Here is a 25,311-nt window from a genome sequence, read left to right as displayed (position 1 = left end):
ATACTCAATAGGCACCTACCACATATGCTGCCACCATTGACTTACCCATTTCTCAAACAAGAGTGGAGCACTTACTATTGGCCAAGCACCATGGGAAGACCAAGGCACTGTCTTGGTCACTATCTAGCAGAAAGACAGATATGGAAATAAATTATTGCTGTGTGGTATATGGTAGCCAGAGTGGTAGCACAGCAGGTAGGACATTTGCCTTGCACGTGGCCGACCTGGGTTCAATTCCTCCATCCCTCTTGGAGAGCCCGGCAAGCTACTGAGCGTATCCGCCCCCCTCCCCCCGCCCCGCACGGCAGAGCCTGGCAAGCTCTTATGGCATATTTGATATGCCAAAAACAGTAACAACAAGTTTCACAATGGAGATGTTACTGGTGCCCACTCAAACAAATTGATGAACGGGAGGACAGTGACAGTGACAGTGGTAATGGGATGATCTTTACAAGTGTTCTGGGAGCCCCTGAGCCTCTGGGAAGATCTACTGAGGAGGGAGCGTCTAGGGTGGGGTTTCCTTTCATGGAGGAATGGGACATCCTCAAGCAAAAAAGAGGACAACTTTGTTCCAAGTACAAGGAGGAGGTCAGGGTGCAGGCAAGTCATGGGATGAGAGAAGTGGTGAGAAGTTGTGGGAAGGCACCATGAAAAGCAAGATTTGTGGGTTGCTGCCACTGAGTGTCAGCTGGGAGTGCGAAACTTCTCTAGTAGCTTTTGCAAGTCGCACAACTTTAGGAGAGGCTAAAAGGTGGCAGGACTGATCAGATCTAGGTTTTTGAGTGTAGGCATAGGGCTCTGTTGAGGAGGGTCTGGAAAGGAACAAATCTATTATCTAAAGACCAGCTTGGTAGGGTGATTGCTTATGTTGCCAAGTTCTCCACTCAGGCAAGTTCTTCTCTTGGTTCAGTCAGCGACAACACCGCTCTCCCCAGTATGGACATCCTCTGATGGCAGGAGACTGGCTCCACTCATGTTCAGTGTGTTGGTCATTGCATCTACTTGCTACCTGGTCTACACAGGGCATTCATTTATTCCCCCAATAACCTGCGAGCAGTGATTATGAATCCACTTTACAAGGAGAAAAATCAGGCTCAGACATGTATCTTGAGGAAGATCACACCGCTAGCAAGTGGCAGAGTCAGGCCAGAGTTGCTCTACAAAGACCCTTTGTTTACTGGGGCTTTTGGACACTCACTGTGCAGCCAGTGGCAGCCATGGAACACTGATCTTTAGAAATACTTCCATCAAATGTTTAACTTGACTGCAATTTAGAAAGGATTCCCAAATCCTTGGCTCTTGCCACTGATGTTGTTTTATTATATATAAAATATCAATATTCTCCCTCCCTCCTTAGGGCTGGAGCAATAGCACAGCAGGTAGGGTGTTTGCTTTGCATGAGGCTGACCCAGGCTCAATTCCTCCGTCCCTCTCGGAGAGCCCGGCAAGCTACTGAGAGTATCCTGCCTGCACGACAGAGCCTGGCAAGCTCCCTGTGGCATATTCGATATGTCAAAAATAGTAACAACAAGTCTCACAATAGAGACTTTACTGGTGCCGGCTAGAGCAAATCGATGAACAATGGGAGGACAGTGCTACAGTGCTACAGTTCTCCCTCCCTCCTGAACACTTAGTTTCACTCCCCAGCATAGGTTACTAACCTCTGGGCTCCATGGCACAATGGCTGGTCTGAATCTCCTTGAAGGACCCTGCTCCCTTCAGTCCAAAGCTCACCTCTCTCCCTCAGCATACTGAAATAGCTTTCAAAACATTCTAGAAGCTACTATCATTTGGAGCAGAACTTTCCCAACTCAAAGATGAAACCAACGGGTTGGGAGTTTCTCCTTCAGAGACAGAAGCAAGTGAGAAATCAGATGATGACTCCCAACCACAGTGAAGTTGAGGGTTCCAAAAGTTCCCCCACTGTTTCCACTCTTGGCTGTGAGGCTGGTAGAAGCTGAGATCAGATCAGAGCCTGGCCCTTCGGATTCCTTGGTATGTCTTGGTGCTTGGCGATTTTATAAACTGTGTCGCTCTCACAAAGAAGTTGGGCAAATAGGACGTGACATTCTTTCTGATCTTCTCTTGACAAAATTCCACCTTGGATCCTGTTCGTACTCTCTAAATCCACAAACATTTCCTGGTGCAGCTGGGCATGCTTCACATGGAAAATGAACAGGCACATCTTTCCAGACTAAGGGTTTTGAAGATTTCCTGTGAACTAGCTCACAGTAGGGCAGAAGCAATGGCAGGGAGTAGGCTCCAGTAGCAAGCAGGGGACACACTGAAGACGTACTGGGCTCTGTGGTAGAGGCAGATAGCAGGGTACAGACAAGGTCGGACACAGAGGTCATAAAACAAAATTTATCTTTAATTTGTAAGTGTCAACAGCAGTACAAAAGATGGAGTGATGACGACTAGATTAAGGGTAGAGAGGACAGTCTTGAGGTAAATGAGCATAAATAGGCAGTTCTTATAGACACTCTCCTGAGGGGCCCATGCCCCATCATGGCATATACATTATCACCCAAAGATGGCAGGTTTAACATATCAGGAAAGCACCTTGTGCAAAAAGGAAAAAAAAAGTAGCTAAGGTGCCAACATACACCAGGAGAGATAAAGACAGCATGTCTTTCAGTTTTGTCTTTTCCCTTTATTATGAGGCAGAGGAGGGGAAGACGTTGAAAAGTACCACCGAGATTATTCAATGTTGAGTTGTATCTCACGTCAATACTGCACAACAAAATCCAAGAAGTTTGTGTATGCAACAAAGCTAAGAACAATGACTCATTCCTTTGCATCTGAAGAGATTCATCTTTTTTCCCCCCTCCTATTGTCATTTTAATCCTTAGCAAACTCTTTTCTTGTTATCAAGAGGAGAGTGTGAGAAAGATGTGATGGCAACCCTTAAGGTCATTTAAAAACTTTACACTGGACTGTACAAGATTTTTTTTTGATAAACTATTTACATTTTCAGACTTTCAAACATATTCAAAGCAGCAATAGACACTAGTTTTTTATGTTTTTTTTTTTCTAATTGACCAAATAGTTACCAGCCATGGGCCACATAGGTACCTGCATTATACATAGAATTTCTACAAAGAAAATCTGCATTTAAAATTTGCTGGAGAGTGTAGTCAATGCCCCTAGCTTCTCAAGGTCCATATCGGCAGTGTTGCTAGAGGAACTGAAGCACAGTACCTTGACAACAAGAGTTGCAGTTGTCCCAACAGCCCTACACAAACTTTACACTTTGAAACAGCAGCCAGCATGTCAGTCCAGCATGTCAGTGAATTGTGCTGATTAAATTAACATAGAATACAATCTCACAATATACATCACAAACAAATTACAATGTCTGGAAATCAAAGAGTTACATACAGTAAGATAAGTTATGTAGTAACAGCTCATAAGCTTGTCTAAGGTAATAAAAATTTTACATGGCAAATACAATAATGAATGAACATAAATGCTAAGCATTCTAGTAGGCTACAAGCTGGAGAAAGGTACAATAAAAGACTGCACTTTCCAAAAATAAAATAAAACTTAAAAAAGCCAAAACACATATGACAGAGGAAGACAAACGGAGAATGCACATGAGCAGATCTGCAATGTGCAGCATACAAAACAGTTCAATATTTGCACATTCCCCAGACTCCAAGAGTGCCAGCACGGAGGCCTCACTCTATGCTTGTGGTTCTTCAGGAATAAGAAACTACTGAGAGCAAGACAGGTCACTGAGTTGCCTTCAAGCTTTTATATTGCCACATCGATTAGAAGAGTATCTGCACTAAGCATTACCTTTTTGCCCTTCCCCACCCACTTCCAGCCCTGCCTCCAGAGGCACAGGCTCTCCCAATATGTACTTGTTCAGGAGCATTTGGAGAGTAAATCTGTCCCCAAAGGAAAAGAGAGGATGGGAATGAAAAGAAACTTTGCATATCATTACCTTATCTTCACTGATATTAGCAGATTAGCAGAGGGTCATGCTCAAGAGTACAGGGCATCAGAAACAGAACATAATCATCAAGAATAATAGATAGAAGTTGTTTATTAAGGAGAAAAACATATCAGGGGCAGATGACTTAAGGAAATGATGCAAGTGCTTTTGTAAAGGGACAAATGAGGTCATACAATATTATTATACTTTGAGAAGAGAGCTTAAGTGCCAACTCAGTCCTAAGACAAACATGTACAAAATCAGAGAAGACTACAGCAACCATTTTTTTTGTCATTTTTCTTCTTAAAAAGGAAGAACCCAGTAACAATTTCAATACATTCCTCTAGCTGCATTCTTTGCAGTTGCTGGCACTTGGTACAAGACTTCTCATAGGGTTCAAAACTACAAAATTAATTTTCCCCTTTCCTAATGAGTCAGTGAAGGTCACCTCTTTGCAAAGTGAAGCAACTGAGAAATGCAGCCTCTGCTTGGGGTGCTCAGATGACCAGCCTGCCTTTCGTCTGGAGGACGAGAGGCTTTCTGTCATGAGCCCCTCCTTTCAGTGCCCATGAGCCTGGTCTGGGAGGTTGTGCTTTAGGGAAGTATCCTGGCTTCTTCAGAAAAAAAAATAAGCCTTTAGACTCAACCCCAGTGATGGTGCCCTTTTCAGAAAATGCCCTACACTCAGTGGTGGCTGGCAGCATTGCAGTTCAGAGGCTAGAATTTGACCCGCTCCATTGCACTGTGAGACCACACCTGAATTTAGAACTTGGCCTGCGAATTGGTATCAGGACCCTGGCAAATTCTGTCAAGCCTGAGGAGAAGGAGTATCAAATGCCAAGTGAAGAAAACTGATTGTACTCCTCAAAGCTTGCGTTGGATACGTGTGAAAACAACAAAGCTGTGGTACCTTCTGGAACAGAGACTGCAGGGTTTCTGCCAGTGACAGAATCACCTGCTCACTGCTCTGCCCGCAGTGACCTTTCGTTCCTCTCTCACTTTCCCTCTTTCCTTTAACCTAGTTCACGGGGTACCCTATTTTTTAAGTAAAAAAAGAGGATTGTCAGTTGTCAGCCAATCTTGATCCTGGAAGGTCTTTTATAATAAAAAAAATTGAAGTAGCCTTTGTTTCTGATTCAAAAATGCAAGGAACTAGGGAGCGCTTAGGACAAAAATAAAAGAAGCAGATGAATATCCTTTACCTTATGGGCATGGTAAGACTTTTTATTAGTGGCCAATCTTCAAGGGAAACTTTTACCTTTCTAGCGACATTCATGCTTTGCACTATTACATGATCACAGAACTAACATGGAATCTTCTGATAGAGTCACAGAGCAGAGTGACTCTCAGCTGTACTGAAGTTTTAGCATATTCAATTCATTGACCTCTGTGAAAAAAGAAGTGAAAGTCTGAGTCTGTGGACAGTGTTTTCTACACTGCAGATGAACCCCAGCACAGGGTTTTACTACTCCAGCTCTGGGCAGGACTAGCTCTCACTGTGGCTGATAATTCATAACCCCCATGAGGTGCTGTGACTTGTCAACTTCTAGTCTGGACTGACATAAATGGATAGAGAACAAAAAGGAAATACATAACTTATATCTAAGTATTCATGAACCAAAAATAAATTCTATTTCTATGTTATATTTACACATTTAGAAAATTCTAAAATGAGATGGTAGAGTCACAAAAACTTTGTTTAAGCCCCACTGAAAAGAAAATGAAGTGATCCGTATGATTGTCATTCTTAATTTCCATGGATATTTAGAGCCAAACTTGGCTAATAAATAAACTGCTTATGCACAGAATTTAGATTCAAATACAGCATCACTGTTTGACCCAATGAAAGAAACACTTACAATCAGAACATTCCTGAATAGCCTTTCATTTTTAAGAACATGGCTAGAAGTAATTGAACCCCAGTACTGAGGCAGAGCTGGAGCTAAAACAAAGTGTTCATACACACATGTATTTTGCATAAATAAATGAAATAACAAGACATAAAAATGACTCAAATCCGGCAACTGTGAGGCAAGCCCACACGAGTCGAAACAGATGACTTTTGTTCATGTAGTTTTCGTACAACAGTTTCACATTAGTCAGAAGTGATAAAAAATACCATTTATATCCAGTGCTCATAACACTTACGAAAAAACATCTGTGAGTGTGTGTTTTTGTTGTATTTGTGTGTGTTTTCTTTTTTTTCTTTCTTTTCGTTTTTTCTCCTTCTTCTTCTTCTTCTTCTTCTTCTTTTTTTTTTATACTACAAGCAAAATCAAGTTTCAGTCCTAAGAACAGTCCTTTGTTCTCCACCAGCCCAGAATCCTATTTTGGCATGGTCATAAAAACAAACTTAACCTACTATTCTAAATGTTTGCCTTTGTGCAAAATTAATTACATACAACACAATGCTAGCCATATAGCACTCTATCTATGCAACAAAATTAAAAAAGAATGGGAAAGGGCAAAAGCAAAAGGCAAAGAAAAGAGGAAAAAACATGAGAATGAATTGAGGAGGAGAGGTACATAGTCAAAAGAAAGCAGTAAGACAATAATAAATACTCCTTTTTTTGAGAAATAAATGGCCTCCTCCTCATCTGAAGTAAATGTACAAAATCAAAGTCCCAATCCCCAATCAATACCAATATTAAGCATAAAACATTCCTATCAGTACCTTAATCAGCTTATAGAGAGCACTCCCAGCTAATAACCGGTAATATTTTGGCTGGACCTATTTATTGCTATTAAGTATGGCCTTGAGCACTCCTTCTTTAAATAAATATGAAGGTACACTGTTTTCTTCTAAGTGACAAAATGGCTCAAGAAATCTGAGTGGGGGGGGGCATTGCTATATCCTGGTGATCAGATTCTGGGTTGTCCCATGAGGTGAATTGTCTTGTTGACTGACATTTTCCTGTTGATTCACTCTGGATGGTGCCTCCATAGGTGAACAGCCCTGGTTTCAGGAAGACCAAACATGGCGTGGCTGAGTTCCCTATAGTTGGGACATGGGGAATAAAAACCTCACTGCTTCTAAGCCCAACAGAAAATTTCCAGAGAAATCCTAGGTGACAGTGCAGCTAACCTTGTGCACACATAGGCATGCCCCCTTCTGTGGATGGAAGCAGCAAAATTTGTCTGCTGCCGCAGGAGGGATCTGTTCCCCAGAGTCTATAGTGGAACATTGCACATGTATTAACCCTCTTTCTCTTGACGGTTTTCTTCCCTTTCCTGGCTATGTCATGACTATTTGCCTTTAAAGCTTTGCTGTGAGGTTGTCCCATGGCTTCTTGCATCCTGGGGGATTTTGCAAAGAACTCCCAATGTGTGCCAGTTGGGACAAGGTGACTCCATGCAAAGGTGCCAGAACACGAGAGCCTCTCTGCAGGCAGCTTTGGGCTTCAGGTATGGCCCTGGGACTCTCCTCTCCTGCAGATGCCACTGCTGACCCTTGCTGGGGAGATATGGCTAACGCAGAGCCTAGACTCCATTCATTGATGAACTCAATTAGGAAAACATTCTGGCAAGAGATTCAAGGTTACAGAGAAGCAACGGGTGTGTGTGTGTGTGTGTGTGTGTGTGTGTGTGTGTGTGTGTGTGGTGGGGGCAGGGAGAGGGGAAGGGGCAGACCTATCGGAGTGTAAGACCCTACACCTGTTTCCCTACACAGCCCTGCCACCAGACATACACTCATGTTTTTAAATGATAAAAAGATATTTAATAGTTTCAGAAATGCTTCCAGATACTCTGGGGACATAAAATTACTATGTACATTTTTTTTTGTATTGAGCAGGAGAAGGAGGTGAAAGGAACAGAAAAGTTCTTGGATGAGGAAGGAGGGTGGGGAGGAAGGTTGAAAAACAAGAATGATTAAATTAATGCCACTAACAATTTTTTAAAAAATAAATAGTAAGTGGACCCTTGACATTCTGGAATGAATAAATTACTTAAGAGAAAATGTGTTAAGACTGAATGTCAGGGTAAAAGGCAAAGGGATCATGGATGTAGTGAGAGGGGGGGTCTCCAGCAGAGAAGACCACCCTGTTGGTGTCTGGTATGGTGACCCTCTGGTGTGCGGACATGATAGCCCGCCCCATGCTGATGGCACATCTAGAGGCAAACATGTTGGGTGCATGCACTGTGGCAACCTTGTTCATTCCTTAGAATATCTTGTCTCCAGATTCCTGAGTACTTTACCATGTTCTGGAAAAAAAAAGTGTGTTTTGCTATTTGACTTTTAAGATACCAAGATTGTCTAAGACTTTGCAGTGTCTCCTTTAAGACTTTCAAAATATTAAAATTCAAAAGTATGAAAAAGTTTGGCACATTCAAAGTTTAACTCTACACATGGAGGAAAAATGGAATTCCGAGGCCTTTTGAATATGCTCTACATGCAGCTGCACACGCCGTGGACTTGTTCTGTTTCACAATACGAAATCCTCAGTTGTTGTCTAAAGTAATTCAGAATAAAAACACATTCACAACCTGTAGGCCGGCACAGCATACCTGAGTGAGAATGTTTAACCCCATCTAAAACAGTAACTTAAACCTTTATCAACATCCAAAAGAAAAAAATTAAAAGTAAGACAAAAATATAAGACTTGTAAGACAGCTATGGGTTGAGATAAGTTTTCAAGTCCTGGTGTCTCATATTTAATATGTCTTCACCTAAATTAAAAAACAACAACAACAACAATAACAGTAACGACAAAAACTCAAGTTCGTGAAAAATCAGGGGAAACTTAATCTGTCTCACACTTTACGAAACAATTAAGACCATTCTGCTGATGTAATTGTGGAGCCACAAATGCATGCGGGCTCTTTAAGAACTTTTTTGTTTGGGGAGGGGGGAGGTGAAATGTCAGAGTATTTTAATTGCGCAAACAAGCACTCTGTCAGTTGGCACTGACAGCCTCCTGGGCTTCATTTTCACTGCTATAGTCTGATTTGGGATCATCTTCATAGTCGTCATACATTTCCATTTCATCCTCTCCATTAATCATCTCATTTCCAGCTAGGCTTCCACCGTCTGTCTTCATACCATAAGTGCTCTGGATGACTGGGAGGCTGGGCTCTGGGCTGGCAGAGGTGCTCGAGCAGTCAGATGTCATCTGAGGTGATGGTGTGGGAGTTGCCATAGTAATAGCACCAGGATACACAACACCTGTTCCTGTGGTGATTGGAATCTGAGGCTGTTGCCTGTATGGATTCAAGAAATAAAACAAAACAGAGGAAAATCTCTCTCTTAATCTCTGAGGCATTGGACTTCATCCCACACACTTCATCCAAAAGGGGGCCCTATTAGACCCTCTAATCAAATGACAAAATGTGGTAAAGGTATTCTCCACAGGATCCCAGACAACTTCCCCAATATAACGCTATGGTTGGGGGTCAAACAATATAAAGGAATACTTTCTGTGTGACTTTGCCACATAAAAGCGAGGGATTCTTACAACATTTGCAAATATAGCAAGAAATGAATTCGCCTTTGGAATGAATGCTACAGTGGATTGTGAAATGTTGCAGATGAGGTCACTTTTCAAGACCTCCTAGAACATTAAAAAAGATTAAAGAATAACTAGTACAGTAATATGTGTTACAAGGACACTGTGAGGCAGGCTTATGCCATGACCTTGGTTGGAGAACTGAACAAAAGAAAAGAACTAGATGAGAGAGGAGGATTAACCATGCCACCCAGAGTCAGATTTAGCAGAGCGTGTATTAGTTATTTGTGCAAATGTCTCCTTATTTCTAAACAGGGAGAGAGACTCCTTGAAGCTTCTAATTTCATAGATACAGAAAGATCATTTTGGGTCTGGTTTGGAGGATGTTATAGGGCTGGCATTGGGTTTGGAAGAGTCAGGAGGGAAAAGCACTGCAAACGTTGCAGTTTAACAGAATAATAGATGTATTGCCCTAGCCAAGATCTTAACAGGTGCCAAGCCTGGTCACACAAGATCATTTTATCATAATGATACTGTAGTTAAAATAAACATACTAAACCCTTTGTTAAGGTCAGTCCTTTCCTCTGCAGGGACACATGACTATCTGTGTCCCAATTTCCCCGGAGACTGTCGAAACGGTCACGAGAATTAAAGTGTTACCCAGCTCAGAGACTCTGAAACCATATTCTTAGGGATGTAACACTCGCCACATGTTTCTTGTCTTTATTAGCAGTAAATACAATTCAGATTTACTCCAAAATGTCATCATAACTATCCTCTTTGAGCCTCAGTTTCCATATATTTCCAAAAGCTGGAATCAGAGAAGTCCTAGATAGTTCTTCCAACTTTTTATTTTCAGAGCTTCTGGTTAAGTCATGCACTAATCTTACTGACCCTACACATCATCACGGAAATTTCTAGCCACCTTGATGGCATATACCCCAAATCTATGAAGATGTGGCTTACTTAGGAGTTTTTCACATATCTAAGAAATTAATTTTCTCACAAAGCCTGCATGACTTCAAGTCTGGTAAAAGGAGTAAAAGTGGAGAGGAATTTCTAATAGTGCTATCTTTGCCAATCTCTCACTCACTGAAACATAATAATCACCCCTTAGCCTTTCACTAACTTAATATGTGGAATGTTTTTGTATATATTTCTCATCCAATTAACATGGCAAACCCAGGAGTTCTTATTATTCCCAGTTTTCAGATGAAGAAAATAAGGCCTTGCATTTGAACCTCAGTGGTTCAATAATCAGCACAGCCAGAAACTGATTTGAGGTCACCCGACTTGAAGTCCATCACTCTCTCCTTTACAGATATTCAGTCCACAGATATACTGTGCTCACCGCATCTCATAAAAATTCCCAATTTCTATAGTACCTGTCGGGGCCCGGTTGACACCAAGTACCTGATATTGATCCATTTCCTATGATGCACATGGTGATTTTTTGATTGCCTGAAGGAAAATGATAATTGAGGAATCTAAATCTATGTGTAGAAACATTTTATGAAGTGTTGGTTTTTCTCCAGAATCAAATTGACTAAGAACAGTACACTTGCTGTTTCCTAGGTTTTGGGCAAATCCACACAAATTAAATTTCATGCTCACCTTCCCAAAGCAGCAAATACTGTTAACATTTTATTTATTATTTTTTTACTAAATTTGGATAACTGGAATAACTTTTGCCTTAATCACATATAGTACAGTGAAAAAACCCTTTTACTGCAATATTTATCTATTTTACAGATTTCCCACTTAAGTGAGCTAATGTATGATCTAAGCTCTATATACAAACTAGCATATATTTTAACAAAGGACATTTTTTTTCTCACAAAGAATAAGTGCAATTATTTTAGTATTTAAAATAAAAATATTTAACTGTATAGATCTAGTAAAGCTCTCCCTCATTCCCCCCTTACCCCCAACACTCTGATTCAATATACACATACTCCAGCATCATTACTATTGTGTATTCTCCACTCTCTGATACTCTGACATAGTAAAACCTCCCTATTTTCTTACTCTACCTACTCCATGGGGCTGAACTTTTCTAGATACAGGGAGCATTATCCTGGTCACTGGATTTTACATTGATGAGCAAGAACTTCATTGTGACCTCTGCTGTTCAGCCATCATATCATAATTTTTTTCTGCCCACTTCTGATGGGGACACACCCATTAATACTTCTGGATTTGCTCAGGGATCACTTCCTGTAGTGCTCAAGGGAACTTACATGGTGCTAAGGATTGAACTAGGGTTGACTGTGTGCGAGACAAGGACTTTACTTACTTATTTACTTACTTACTTACTTTCTTACTATCTCTCCAGCCCTCCCTCACTTCATTTATTTTTCTAGGTAATTCACTATTCCATACTTCACTGGTTCTCTTCAAAATTTCTTCTAAATTTCTTCTTGCTTATCACCCTCTTTTGGTCACGGTCACGGTCCTCCCGTTGTTCATCAATTTGCTCGAGCGGGCCTAGTAACATCTCCATCATGAGACTTGTTGTTACTGTGTTTGGCATATCGAACGCGTCACGGGGAGCTTGCCAGGCTCTGCCGTGCAGGTGGGATACTCTCGGTAGCTTGCCGGGCTCTCCGAGAGGGGCGGAGGAATCGAACTCGGGTTGGCCATGTTGACCGCTTGTAAGGCAAACGCCCTACCGCTGTGCTACCTGATTTTCCATTTTACGAAGAAATCATAATCAGAAGAAACTTTCAAAAGCTCCAACCAGCAGTTACCTATTTACCCATACTTATGTCTCAATTCCTGCACACCTTTCTGTGTTTTTAAATTAGTGTAAAGTCCACCCCTCTTTTTATGCAATGAATCTAAATTCTCTTGTTTTATAAATATATAATATATATATATATATTTTCAGTAATAGTCTCTTCTACTGAAACCATCTACTTTTGTTTCCAAGATCATTCCTATGAGACCTTTGCAGTTGTTGCTTTCTCTCTACTTTTCCTCAAAATATCTGTAAGTCTTCCTCCACTTCCTCAAGTCTTTGCTCAAGGGTCACCTTTCCAGTAAGAATTTCTATGTCTTGTATGTTACAAATCGCATCCTATCCTCAAAAATTCCCTTTCCTTCTCCATTTTTGGTTTTCAAGCACTTATCTCTAATTGATACTTATTTGTTAATTTGTTGGAGCTAGATTCCATCTAACATAGTAAGAGAATGGCATATATGGTCAGCTAAAAAAATTTTCTAGCAATCATACACTGTTCCACAAAGAAACTATCTCTCTTGAAAAGTGGTGAACTCTCTATTTTAGGAAGTTCCTAGAAGGAAACTTAAAGAGGACTCCTACAATGGCCTGAGAGATGAGACTTTGGAATCCACTTCTAAGCTACCATTAATTTAGGGGTCCAAAGTCATAAGCTACCCCATTGTTACTGTCAGCATAAAAAGAAACAAAAATTATGTGAATATAGAAAATTATCGTTGAAGGAGTCTGACTTTCAAGGGTTTTTCAAAGTATTCCCCATCTTACCAATCTCACTTTACTGTCAGCGAAAATTCTAGACTCACTTCCTTCTTTATTACAGAAAATTTCCATATTTTCTTCCATGTATTTGTTCCCTTCCTCATGCTAATATAGAAATGTTTAAGTTTTCACCAGCCAGACCCTACCTAAGCCTCAGCAATCTTCCATAAATCTGTCCTTTGTTGTCCCTACTGCATTAAAACTTCTCCTCCTCTGGATGTTACCTGCTCTTGCTTATTAAAATCAAAATTGTACTTCATTATACTGTTGCAAAACTATTCTCTCTGTGCATATGTATTTATAAATCTATTATTTTCTATACTCATGCATACATCTGGCTTTTCTGTAGCATTCTCTGAAAGTTCATTTTGTATAGAATAAATACCCCATGTACTATACTAATTTAGTACAGTGTTGGGCTCATAGATGTTTTCAAATAGGCCCTTACCAATTGACTGACTAATAAATTTAACAAAATGGAAACTCCTGCCAGCAGACTCAAGCTTTGTCTATCGGAAATTACTTTCCTAAAAAGCATTTTCCTTCCTTTATAGATCAATTGCAAAGTCAAAATTCAAACGCTGCAGATTTCAGAAACAGGAAGAGCTGGCAAGTATTGGGCTTTACAAATAATGAATGTGCACATCAGATCAAAAGTTTTAGATGTTTCTGAGACTATACACATGCTGCTGATATGAACAGAGATCCTTAAAAATTCTCCTCCACTAAGGTCAAGTAAAGAGTATAAGCTGACCCTGACAGAGTTCTGTAACTTTGCAAGGTTTTCAGATTATTAAAAAATATTTCTGAAGTGCCACCTTTATCTTTGCCAGTTGTAAAGGAGCTGCATATTTATCTGTCCAGATAGTCCATATTGGTTGCTCCTTCAGCCCGTTACCAATTCTATAATTGAGGGCCAAATTTATTCCATTAAGAGATACGCTGATATGTTACACATCTCTGTAGTTAGTGTTAAGGAAGGAATAGAAATACAACAACATTTTTATATTACCTATAATAGTGTTTCTAATTTTGGGTTTAAAAACAAAACTACAAATATTTAAATTACTTACAAGCCACATAACAAATTTTTTACAATAGAAAATATATACTTGATACATAGCATTATTTTTCCAGTACTTCAGTTTGAGGCATTCTATGTTTCAGGAAGGCACTATTCTAAGCACTCTAGACACATACAGTTATATAGTCTTCAGAAGAGTCCTGTGTTGGCATTATTGTCATCCCTGTTATACATTTCAGGAAATTGAGGAACTAAGAGTTAAAATAAGTTTCCAAAGGGCAAAATGAGAGACATAAAAATTACTACATATTAGTTTCTAGAGCCAGTAAGAAGGAGATCTAGTATCTGAGTCAAAACAGTCTAGTCCAGAATTGATTTCCTTAACCACTATACTATACAGCCTCTAAACAATTTGTAGTCTCTAATTGTGAGGTATGCATATTGATGAAGAGAACATATGTTTCACATTCACATATGTCTGTCTTAAATCTTAGCTCTGCAATTTACTAGCTGTGTGGCCTTGAACAAATTATTTAACATCTCTGAACATCATAATTTTTCAGTCCTATAGTTAGGATGACACTATCTTGAAAATACACTGTGTTTGCAATAATAATTATCTTATTCGGCATAGTATATAGTAAGTATTCAAGAATTTATCAGTCTTATTAATTAAAGGTAGCCCCAAACTTATTATTATATAATATATGCATATTCTATTCCTTCACAGGCAAATCATTGAATATGCCTCATATATAGAGGTAATTTTAGCTATAGCTCTTGAGAAAGGGTCTAATTAAAGCTATATGTACCCCAATAAATATGATTTCTACATTAATGTTACTCTTATGAGGATTTTTATAAAATCCTGATACTTTACGCCTTTAATCAAAGGGGTTAAATACAAGGTAAGGGTTACCTTACTCCATTTTCTATTATTGATAAATTTATTTCATAATAGCTAAGTAAAAACAAAAACAATCTAAGTCACTGAACAAGCTATATCATCAGCAAAATGCATAACAATGTTAAGCAATGCATATAATTGTATTGGCTTGAAAGTTATGCATACCTTTTCAAAATCAGCTATAAAAATTGATCTCAACCCTCATTCCCTCAAAAAGTCAATAGCAATCTTTGAATTTCTAGATTGTTTACTTTCTTGTAATAACCTCACATCTAATGAAGATCAATTTCCAAAGATGAACCTCAGGAAGTTAATAATCTATCAACCACAACTACTTAAAAGAGAATACAAATGCTTAACTGGAAATAATACTAAGTTTTATGCTTCTTTTTTGTTGTTGCTTGTTTGTTTTTTTGGTCACACCCAGCAATACACAGGGCTTACTCCTGGCTCTGCACTCGGGAGTTACTCCTGGCAGTGCTCAGGAGACCATATGGGATGCTGGGAGTCGAACCTAGGTCGGCCACGTGCAAAGCAAATGCCCTACCGGCTGTGCTTTCTCTCCAGCCCCAATACCAAGTTTTATGTAGCAAGTATTGCCAAAGTTAAACCAAAGGAAACAATGTTGAAGATTAATGCATAAAACACTTTGGTAATGGCCTACATACCTTTAGTCCCACTTCAAATCTAAAATCATGTTTCCATAAAGGACTCTCCTATATTATCATAAACAGAATCTTTAGTTTCTACATTTCAAAGGTTTTCATTCATGTTACCATGTACCTTGGCCAAAGTCATTCCCCCCACAGTCCCCAATATCTGGTTGTGCTCAGAGCTTATTCCTGGCTCTGGGCTTAGGAATCACTCCCTGGTGGTGCTCAAGGGATCATATGTGGTGCCAGGGATTGAACCTGGTTCAACCATGTGTAAGGCTCTGTACCATCTCTCTGCCACTTTTTCAGTTTTTTGCCACTTTACATGCATTGTTTTATGTTGAGATCTTTTGATACAGAGCTGCTACAATGTACCCTTTGATACAAAGAGACAGAATTAGATAGAATTACTACAGCTGATCTTTTCAAACATATATGAGGGAACAAAAACAGTCTTGTAGATTCTAGTGAAAGAGAACTGCTATACAATGCTAGAAACAGAGGACATGATTGCACAGAAATATAGAAATCATGAAGGATCTCAAATGTTTTCCTTTGATCATCCTCAAAAAGAGATCACATACAGCAAGAGATATACAAACAGAATTAAAATGGGGTATTAATCAATGTTAAATTTGCATTTTCGTATATGCAACTATACGTCCTAAAGTACACTAGGAATTGGAATTTTTCCTAAATCCTCTAACTAGCATTCAATTGTAATGCCTTACACTTTTAGGGTTAAGGCATTCTTTTTAAAAATTCATATATAAAACAATTTGATAATTCTATTTTGCAATGTCTTCTGTTAATATATTGGGATTCTTAAGTAACAAAGTGGCTTAAGGTTTTCTAACTTGAAAATATTTTGCTGCACCATAAAGAAATTTATTGATTTTTCAGTGTTATATAAAATACAGTTTTACTGTGCTAGTAAATTCACATTTAATAGTGGTGATAATGATGGAAATTTATCTTTTTTGATATAACACTCAGCTTCATGTACTTTTAAAAGCAATGGTCTCAACAGCTGAATCCCCTCAACAATCGTATGAAATGGGTACTATTACATGTTCCATTTCACACATGAATGAATAGCTCAGAGATGTTAACTTATCCAAGTAGGCAGCACAGCCAGGTTTGAACCTCATAAGTTAAACTCAAAAACCTATCTGCCTCCCCAGAACATTCTAGAAAACAGCATAGAAGACTCATGAGCTGGATCCAGAGTCACTGCCCTCATGGACTTCTCTTTCTTTATGTTCTATTTTAGTAATCTACATTAATTTTTTAAATACCTGCTTCTGAAATACTGTTTTGTTTCATAAAGCTAGCATCCTTAAATATAATAGCTCTTTTCTTCTCCTTTAAGCCATGTTTTCTTCACCTTTAAGTGGGGCTTTATTTTGCTGGTCTAGAGTAGCTCTTCAGCCCTCCTCCCAGTTAACAATGAATCCCACACTTCCATTTAACCTGCTCTATCTCTTTCTGTCAAAACTTTCTCCAACTATCTTCCCAGTCTGATTCCAGCTGCATTGGGCCAGTGCCTCCAGATTGGACCCTTTTCGTGTGTGGATGTGCTGGAATCTATAAGCATCTGCATCCCCGCTTAGCCTGACTACTGTGGTTACAAGGGGCCCCTTCTGAATGCAGACAGCCAGTCAGCCAAGTCGAAATTTATACCAGAAATCTATTACCTAATTTTTAAACAAAATGACATGAAATCAGACTTGAAGATATCAAAAACATGTCTAGTTTCTGACTTAAGCAAGAAAATCCACATTGTTACTGCTTCCACCACAGCATAATTTACTGCAACAGGAGTTCTGGAGCTTATGCCAAAAATGAGGTCCTCTAACCAATGTCAAGGCCAATTATCTTGTGGTAGATCCCACAACAAAAGCAGACTATTGTGATTAGAGTCAGGAGCACCACCCAGAGAAGCTGAAAAGCTTCTGGGGGATTTCTTAAGGTTAGTTTCTGTTTTTTTTTTTTCTCCCTGTGTGTCCGTTTAAATAAACTACCAGAAACTTTGTGTGTGGGCACTGAACATCTTAGATTAGTGAGGGAGACAATGAGAGGGTTGCTCAGTTAGGAGTGATCTGTTGCAGTTTTGTTTTGGCTTGGGGAGGGGCCATGCGGCAGGGTTGTGTGCTGATGACACTGTGGAGTTCACCATAGCTAAGCCTTTGGGAATGCCTATTTGCTCCAATCACCTCTCTTCCTATCTTGCTATCTCCATCCTGAGCACACACCTCTCCAGCACACTGTAGGGGATCAGAAGTCCCCACTGCTGCTTCTTACCGGGATGAAAAGGCCCACTGGCTAACCTTTTTTTTTTTTTTTTGCTTTTCGGGCCATACTCAGCAATGTTCATGGGTTACTCCTGGCTCTGGCTCTGCACTTAGGAATTACTCCTGGCAATGTGTGGCAGACCATATGGGATGTCGCGGATCGAATCCAGGTTAGTTGTGCACAAGGCGTACACCCTACCCTTTGTCCTATCACTCCGGCTCCCCAGTGGCTAACTTCAAGAACACTTACCCCACAGTAAAGAACTGCCTCATCTCCTGTCTCCGAGACCTCATCAATTGTTTGTATTCTCCGATCCGGAGCTTTTTGCCATCGACAATGCAGGTTCGTTTCGGTCGAGGTTTGTATTTATAGTTGGGGTACTTCTCTAAGTGGATCTTGCTTAGCCGGGCCTGCTCTTCATAGTAAGGTTGCTTCTCTTGGTTAGACATGGATTTCCAGCGAGACCCTGGAAATTAAAAATGGTCTCCAATATTCAAGTGGTTACAGCAACATAATCCAGGCAAACATAACTAAATAAAGTCCCATGGTCTTGCTTTACTCTCCTGAAGGCCAGGTAAACCCTATAGCCTGCCCAATAAGATTCCCAAGTAGCTTTTTGAACTATGGAGCAAAAAATATTGTTGTGTTTGATATACTTATTGGGTTATTTCTCTCAGGAATCTAAAGGGGATGATACAACTCAAAGACAAGAAGTGTATTGTTTTCAAACCTGGCTTTGCCGCTTATAAAGCTCTTTGCTCCCCTCTGCCAAGCTCTTTACCCCAACCATCTGCTTAGCTCTTTCAAGAGGGTTAAAAACTTAAACTTCCAAAGTCTACTCAAGTTTGACAGACCTCTCTGGAAAACCTTCACTGGTTCCTTCCATACCCCTAGTCTCTTGAGCACAGGGCTCTTTTGCTAAGATGTCAGCAGATGTTGCTATCCTTTTGCATCAAAACCTACTGTGCAGATTCCCCTTGACTAAGGTAAAACACTCCGACTCTTCTTAAGAAGTAAGAGCTTAAGAACCGGAAGGTGCTTAGAATTATGTATACCATTTTCAAGTACTCTAAGCGTCCATTCAAAGTTGTACCAATGAAAGTACAAAAATTTTTAATATGGTTTATAGAGGAAGAAGGAAAAGTATTCACTTCTCTAATATTGTTTATAAAGAATTATCTAAACACTTGATGAAGAAGGGATGTGTTTTTTTACATGTATCAAATTGCATTTTTGTGTCTCACTGGTGAATAAAGCAGTAACAGCTGTGCTGACTGGATGTTAGCTATTCTTCAGAAGAGATTTTTCATACATAAACAAATGGAAAAGTTGTACAAATATTCTCTGTAGCCAGCAATATCCTGGTCTGCTTAATAGCACATCCATCCCAGTTCTTTCCTGATTGTTGGGCAAAAGTTATGTGGAAAGTCAATGCAGATAGGGTTCTCCCAATAGCTCAACTTCCTACCGGTAACAGAAGATTCTTGATATTTCCAAAGGTGTGTGCTTTAAAGGTTTATATTTTAATGAGTATACTTCCTTTACTCTTAATAATTTTTTCCACAGAATGCACATCAATAAAGATTTCCCATAGCTGCCAAAATGAAAAGGTTTTGTGCCCATTTGAGGCCTCTTCAGACTATAGCTAGAATAATATTTAAAAAGTAAGTATATATATAAGTATATACATAGTAATAATATAAAATGTACATATACATAGGAAATAATATACATATGCATATATAGATTCCTAAGTTATGTATGTAAAATTAGGATATCCATCTCAGGAGCACTTAAGTTTGGAAGGTAAATTCAAAAGAATATCCCTATGTATCTTCCTAAAACTCTAAAATTAAAACCCCAACTAATTCTAATGACACCTAGGACCAACCTCAAAATTCAAAAATCAAAAGGAAAACCTCAGATTTTGAATATGTCATCACTTTTTGATCTTATGTATGTTTTAAATTTGCTTAGAGGTCACGGCTACATCATGTCTGAGAATTGAGTTAAATTATTTATACAGTGATGAAACATGTGTATTTGTATATGTCCAGATCACTGATATTTACTCAGGTTAAATATTTATTGCATTTGAACAAAACATTTAAAAAATGAAAACCACAGTTTAAGTCTCTAATGTTTTTCAGCTTCTTAAATGGCTCCCTTTGAGATTTTGTCACATCACGACAACTTAAGTAGAACAGTGCCTTCTGTGTTTTTTCTTTTTAAAGGGGAAACATGTTGACTATAATGCTGCATGTTGAATAAAATATGTTCAATATGTTGAGCACAATAATTCCAAACTGTATAATCTGCACTAGGCAGGCTTTACACTAATAGAACAAGGCTTGAGTTTAAGCTGGAGAAACGGGAGAATCACTCTGGCAATTTACCACAAAATGGGTCTCTGCCCTGTGGTCTCTGCGTTCAACTCACAACTATGAAATTTGAACTAGTCATATCTTATTAAAGTAAATGCAGTTTTATTTTACAAGTTTGAAAGCAATCATTAGAGGCACTGTTCTACACTCCATGAATTTCACACTGTTTTTGGCTCTGGCTGGTCCTTGGTACACTCTCTCAGAGGGGCATAGGCATCCATGAATATGAAAGCAGAAAAATTGAAGGGTCTGTGAGTGTTTCCAAGACTGAATAGCAAATAATGACTTTAAGAAAAGTAGATAAAGTAAACTCTCACCGCCCCTCAGCCTCTGGACCCAGTTCTGTTGAGCACTGATCTTTTAAAGTTGTCAAAAGCAAAGATGGTTTTTGGGGAGCTGTGGGTGGATCACACTCGGCAAGAGTCAGGGGTTATTCCTGACTCTACACTCAGGAATTACTCCTGGTGATGCTCAGGGGACTATATAGAATGCTATTGATCCAACCCAAGTTGGTCACATGCAAGGCCCTACTCATTGTACTATCACTCCGGCCCATAAATGCAAAGCTTTAACCAAGAGTTTCGCATCTCCAGTAAGCTTTCAAGTCATCCTTCCTTGCTATCTCATGGATATAATCACCCTTAACCCTAAATGCTACACTGCAGGGTGGGAGAACCAGAAATGAGGGCCCAGGCAGCTTGTGAGGCCCCATTCAACTTCCACAGTCTCCTTGAGGTGTCAAATTAGAAACCGGTTTTCCAACCTTTGGCTGTTCATGGGCATCTCTGATTGGCATCTCTGCCACACTCACCTAAGATTTTGCTAATGTTGGAGTTGTGCATGTCGGGGAAGGCTTGAAGGATTTTCCTCCTCTCATCCTTTGCCCAAACCATGAAAGCATTCATTGGTCGCTTGATGTGTGGTTCGCTGCTGGCCCGGCCCCGGGCATCCCTGTAGACACGTGCTTCAGCCACAGTGGCACCTCCTGTTGGCCAACAATAATACTGCTGTAGTTTAGCTGCAGAGCCATTCATTGCTTTACTTCCTGGAATATCAGGGCAGGAAGAACAAGATAGTTGCAAAGCATTAATATCTGGATAATGTAACACAGCTTGCTGCCTGGCTCGGCTCTTTTTTCTAGGACCTTCTCTTCTTTCCTAAGTGACCTCTTGGAAACAGAAGACAGTTTCAAATGACAATTCTACAGGCCCTTCTGATGAAGGCCTCAAAGACACACAAGGCAAAGGGGAAGAGTGACTACAAATAGACAATGATAATAGAGTGTCTGGAAAGTGCTGAAATACTGAAGTAAACAGGGTACTATGAGGGCACCAGAAAGATGGTCAGCTGCTGCCTCCTCAGAGAAGTGTCATTTAAATTGAGTCTTGAAAGATGAATAGGAATTAGCACCTATGAGGGATGGGGTAAGGTTATTGTTTATGTTATACTCATCTTCATTCCCCTAGTTTTCCCACTTAACAGGTACTGAGTAAAATTTTATGAAGTAAAATATTTCTTGGCTTTCAACGCATAGGCAAAAGTGATTAGCTAAAAGGCATTCATTTCATTCATTTGTTTCTTAAACATTTCCCTGCTGTTTAAAAGGTACAAAAATGTCTACATTCCAGATGGTTTGCAGTTTCCAAACAGATGACTCTAATAAGATATTAGCTTGCTAGCTCTTTGAGGGTATGACAAGCACTAGCTCCGATTCACTGCTACATCCCCCACATTTTAGTAATGCAATTGGTATGTGGTGTTTCAACTAGTCTAACACTGTCAAACACTGTCCTCCCATTGTTCATCGATTTGCTCGAGCGGGCCCAGTAACATCTCCATTTTGAGACTTGTTGTTACTGTGTTTGGCATATCGAATACGTCACGGGTAGCTTGCCAGGCTTTGCTGTGCAGGCGAGATACTCTGGGTAGCTCTCCAGGCTCTCTGAGAGGGGCGGAGGAATCAAACCCAGCTTGGCCGGGGTTGGCTGCGCACATGGCAAATTCCCTACCTCTGTGCTATTGCTCCAGCCCTGTTTCAACTAGTAAATATGTTAAATTAGTGAATAATTAAATAAATGAGTGAATGAACATAGATATTGCTTTTTTTTATGCAACTTAGGAGTATTACCAATGATGCATATTTGTCAGTATGGCAACTACTAAATAGCTCTCTACAGATTGAGACCTTCTATAGTTAAATGTGAAGAGGTTGGGCTGATGGTTCCCCCCACTACATAAGCAGGAAAGAAGAAAAGCCTATTCCTAAGAGTTTAGAAGCAAAATATACCTTAAACTAATCATTCTAATGTTAGGGTAAAATAAATTCTTTCAGCTCAGTATAGTGATTATATAGGAACAATATGGCTTAAATCAATCTCAGACCTTCCTACTCTGTTCTTGGCTATCATGGTGAAATAGAAATTTGTTTGTGTAGAGCTGGTAATAAATTAGAAAATTAAAGTTGACTATTATTTGACAAACATGGTCATCATTTTTTGCAAACAAAGACAGGCCAAAAGGGAGAAATTGGCCTAATACTATCAATTCTGAACAGAGAGGTGGGCAAAGAGGCCATTTTCTGAAGATCATGCAAAAATAACTTATTTTATAAACTGAATTTCTCTTAAGACATACTAGACAGAATAATCCCTTACATGAAGAGCCTCAGATCTCAAGATGCATAACTAATATGCTACCTTTTTTCTATCATACCCACAGTACATTAATTTCATTTAAAATGCACTGACCATACAGGATAAATTGATTTCACTTTATATGGCTTTGACAGCCATGTTTATTGTGCAGTGAAATGTAGTGTAGCTTCCAGCTGACAATATCCATCAACACAGGGCAATATGCTGACTGCTGGGCCAGATGAAGGCATACATTACTCTGGAAGTGAAACACTCATTCAGATATGACAGTGTCTTCTCTTGAGGATCACCATGGTAATTTATGATGCCCTCAGTGCCATTACTTTACAAGTGACATGGATTCTGCAATTTATATACTTGCATGTATGCACATAAAAGGGGACAGGCTTATGTAGAATATCTAATGCAGACACATTTCAATATTATTTGTTTTAAATTTTTTGTTTTATTTTTTGTTTTTGGGCCACATCCAGCAACACTTAGGGATTACTCCTGACTCGTGCTCAAGAATTATTCGTTATGGTGTTTTGGGGGTCATAAAGGATGCCAGGGATCAAACACAGGTGGCTGTGTGTAAGGCAAACACCCTACTCATTGTACTTTCTGACCCCTCAGATTTATTCTAAGTTAACTACCACGTCAAGGTGACTAACATTTGAGATCTGCTTTTATTGTTAAAGTTTTCTTGCCACCCGTTGAATAATTTTTGACTTATTTGTTAATTTAAAAGATGCACATTATAGTAAAGAGAAATGTTTCCTTTCTTGTAGAGTAAAAGAAATAATAGTGGATTTTTAGGTTTTGATTTTAGTAGATCTTCTACTCCACACCAATGGATTCTCCCAGAAATTCATATGTATGTTCAATCTCTTTCCCTCTCATTCCACACTGCAGTTTTGTATACCCTTTCTACTCTTCTCTGTCTTATTATATTTTGTCCAAGGAACAGACCCCCAGGTTCTACTCCTCCATGCAGCCAACCTGGGTTTGACCCCTGGCATCCTGTTTGGCCCCCCTACAATGATCTTTATTCTTTTCCCACAATGCTTAATATCTATAGGATAGTAAATGATGCTAAATTAATTACACAGTATATCTCTAGAACTCACAGAAATGTTCCCAGAAATTGAGAAATTCAAGCATAGTATAACAATGTAAATTAAGAATAACTGGAATAATGCTCCGAAGCAAGAGTTCTTTCCCAATTCCTTTTCTTTCAGGAGGAGTCCATTAAAACAATGAATGGGGACATCCTGAAATAAATTAGAATTGTTGAGGCATTTAACCTAGATTTATGTGAAGAAAAAAAAGTGTCAGATTCGAAACCACTTTTAACTGGATCTTATACTTGATCGCAGTTAAACTTTGAGATAGTAACAATAGGTCACAAGGAAAACAATATTTATAAAGTATCTCTTAACCTTCCTAAATTTTGCTTCATGATGATTTTAAAAGAAGAATCAAAAGAAGACAATAACTAATCAGTGTTTGCCACAGATGAGGGAGGGGAAAATGAACAGGTAGAGAAGAGAATATTCAATAATATAAATACTCTAAAATACCATAGTAATTTGTCAAGAGAGATAGTACAGTAGTGTGTAAGTAGTACAGTAGGGCCCTGCACATGACCAATCTCGGTTTGATCCCTGACACATCATTTGGTCCCCTGAGCTTGCCAGGAGTGTTTTCTGAGTGCAGAGCCAGGAGTAATTCTCGAGCACCACCAGGTGTGGCCAACCCTCCCAGCCCCAGCAAAATATTATGACAGTGGGTGTGTGTTATTATATATATTTTTTTATCATTTTTTTATTAGTGAAACACCATGAAGTACATTTATAGACTTATAAATTTTTGTGCTTGGGTTTCAGTTATACAATGATCAAGTACCCATCCCTCCACCAGTGCCCATCCTCCCCCACCACGGGTCCTAGCATCCCTCCCACCCCCCATCCCCCCCACCCCCATCCCACCCTGCCGCTGTGGCAGGGCATTCCTCCCTGTTCTCTCTCTCTTCTTTTGGGTACTGTGTTTTGCCAGAGAGGCATTGAGTGGCAGTCATGTTTGGTCTATAGACCACTTTTAGCATGTCTCTCCCACCCTGGGAGGGTCTTCACAACACCCTTTATTTGGTGCTCTCTTCTCTATCTGAGCTTCCTTCTCACCTAGCACATGTGGCTGGCCTTCAAGTCATGGAGCAAAATTCCTGGTACTAATCTGAGCCCTTCCTGGGTGTTAGTCTCCCGTTTTGTTGCTTTATGTTCCCCAGATGAATGCAATCTTTCTGTGTCTATCCCGCTCTTTCTGACTCATTTCGCTTAACATGATACTTTCCATGTAGTACCACTTGTATGTAAATTTCATAACTTCATCTTTTCTAACAGCTACATAGTACTCCATTGTGTAAATGTACCAAAGCTTCTTTAACCAGTCATCTGTTCTCGGGCACTCAGGTTTTATATTTGAATCTACAGAATGTATAGCACCAAGACTGAACCTCAATATAAACTT

At 39.5% G+C, this 25,311-nt stretch overlaps 1 protein-coding gene across 7 annotated transcripts in view; it reads right to left on the bottom strand.

The window, feature by feature from the left end:
* Positions 1 to 2,350: 2,350 nt before the first annotated feature.
* The window catches only part of SOX6 (SRY-box transcription factor 6), a 662,237-nt gene continuing 639,276 nt past the window's right edge, over positions 2,351 to 25,311 (bottom strand). For all 7 annotated transcript variants that reach the window (XM_056115917.1, XM_056115921.1, XM_056115920.1 and 4 more), the window contains 3 exons: positions 20,961 to 21,194; positions 18,015 to 18,231; positions 2,351 to 9,139 (listed from right to left, as the gene is read on the bottom strand). In XM_056115917.1, the coding sequence (XP_055971892.1) occupies positions 8,836 to 9,139; positions 18,015 to 18,231; positions 20,961 to 21,194 (755 nt within the window). In that variant the 3' untranslated portion in view covers positions 2,351 to 8,835. The remainder of the gene's footprint in view (positions 9,140 to 18,014; positions 18,232 to 20,960; positions 21,195 to 25,311) is intronic.

The sequence above is a fragment of the Sorex fumeus genome, unplaced genomic scaffold, assembly GCF_029834395.1.
Source record: "Sorex fumeus unplaced genomic scaffold, SorFum_2.1 ptg000030l, whole genome shotgun sequence".
Lineage (NCBI taxonomy): Eukaryota > Metazoa > Chordata > Mammalia > Eulipotyphla > Soricidae > Sorex > Sorex fumeus.
Note: the sequence above shows the minus strand (reverse complement) of the source record. Positions and strands in the feature narration are given on the sequence as shown.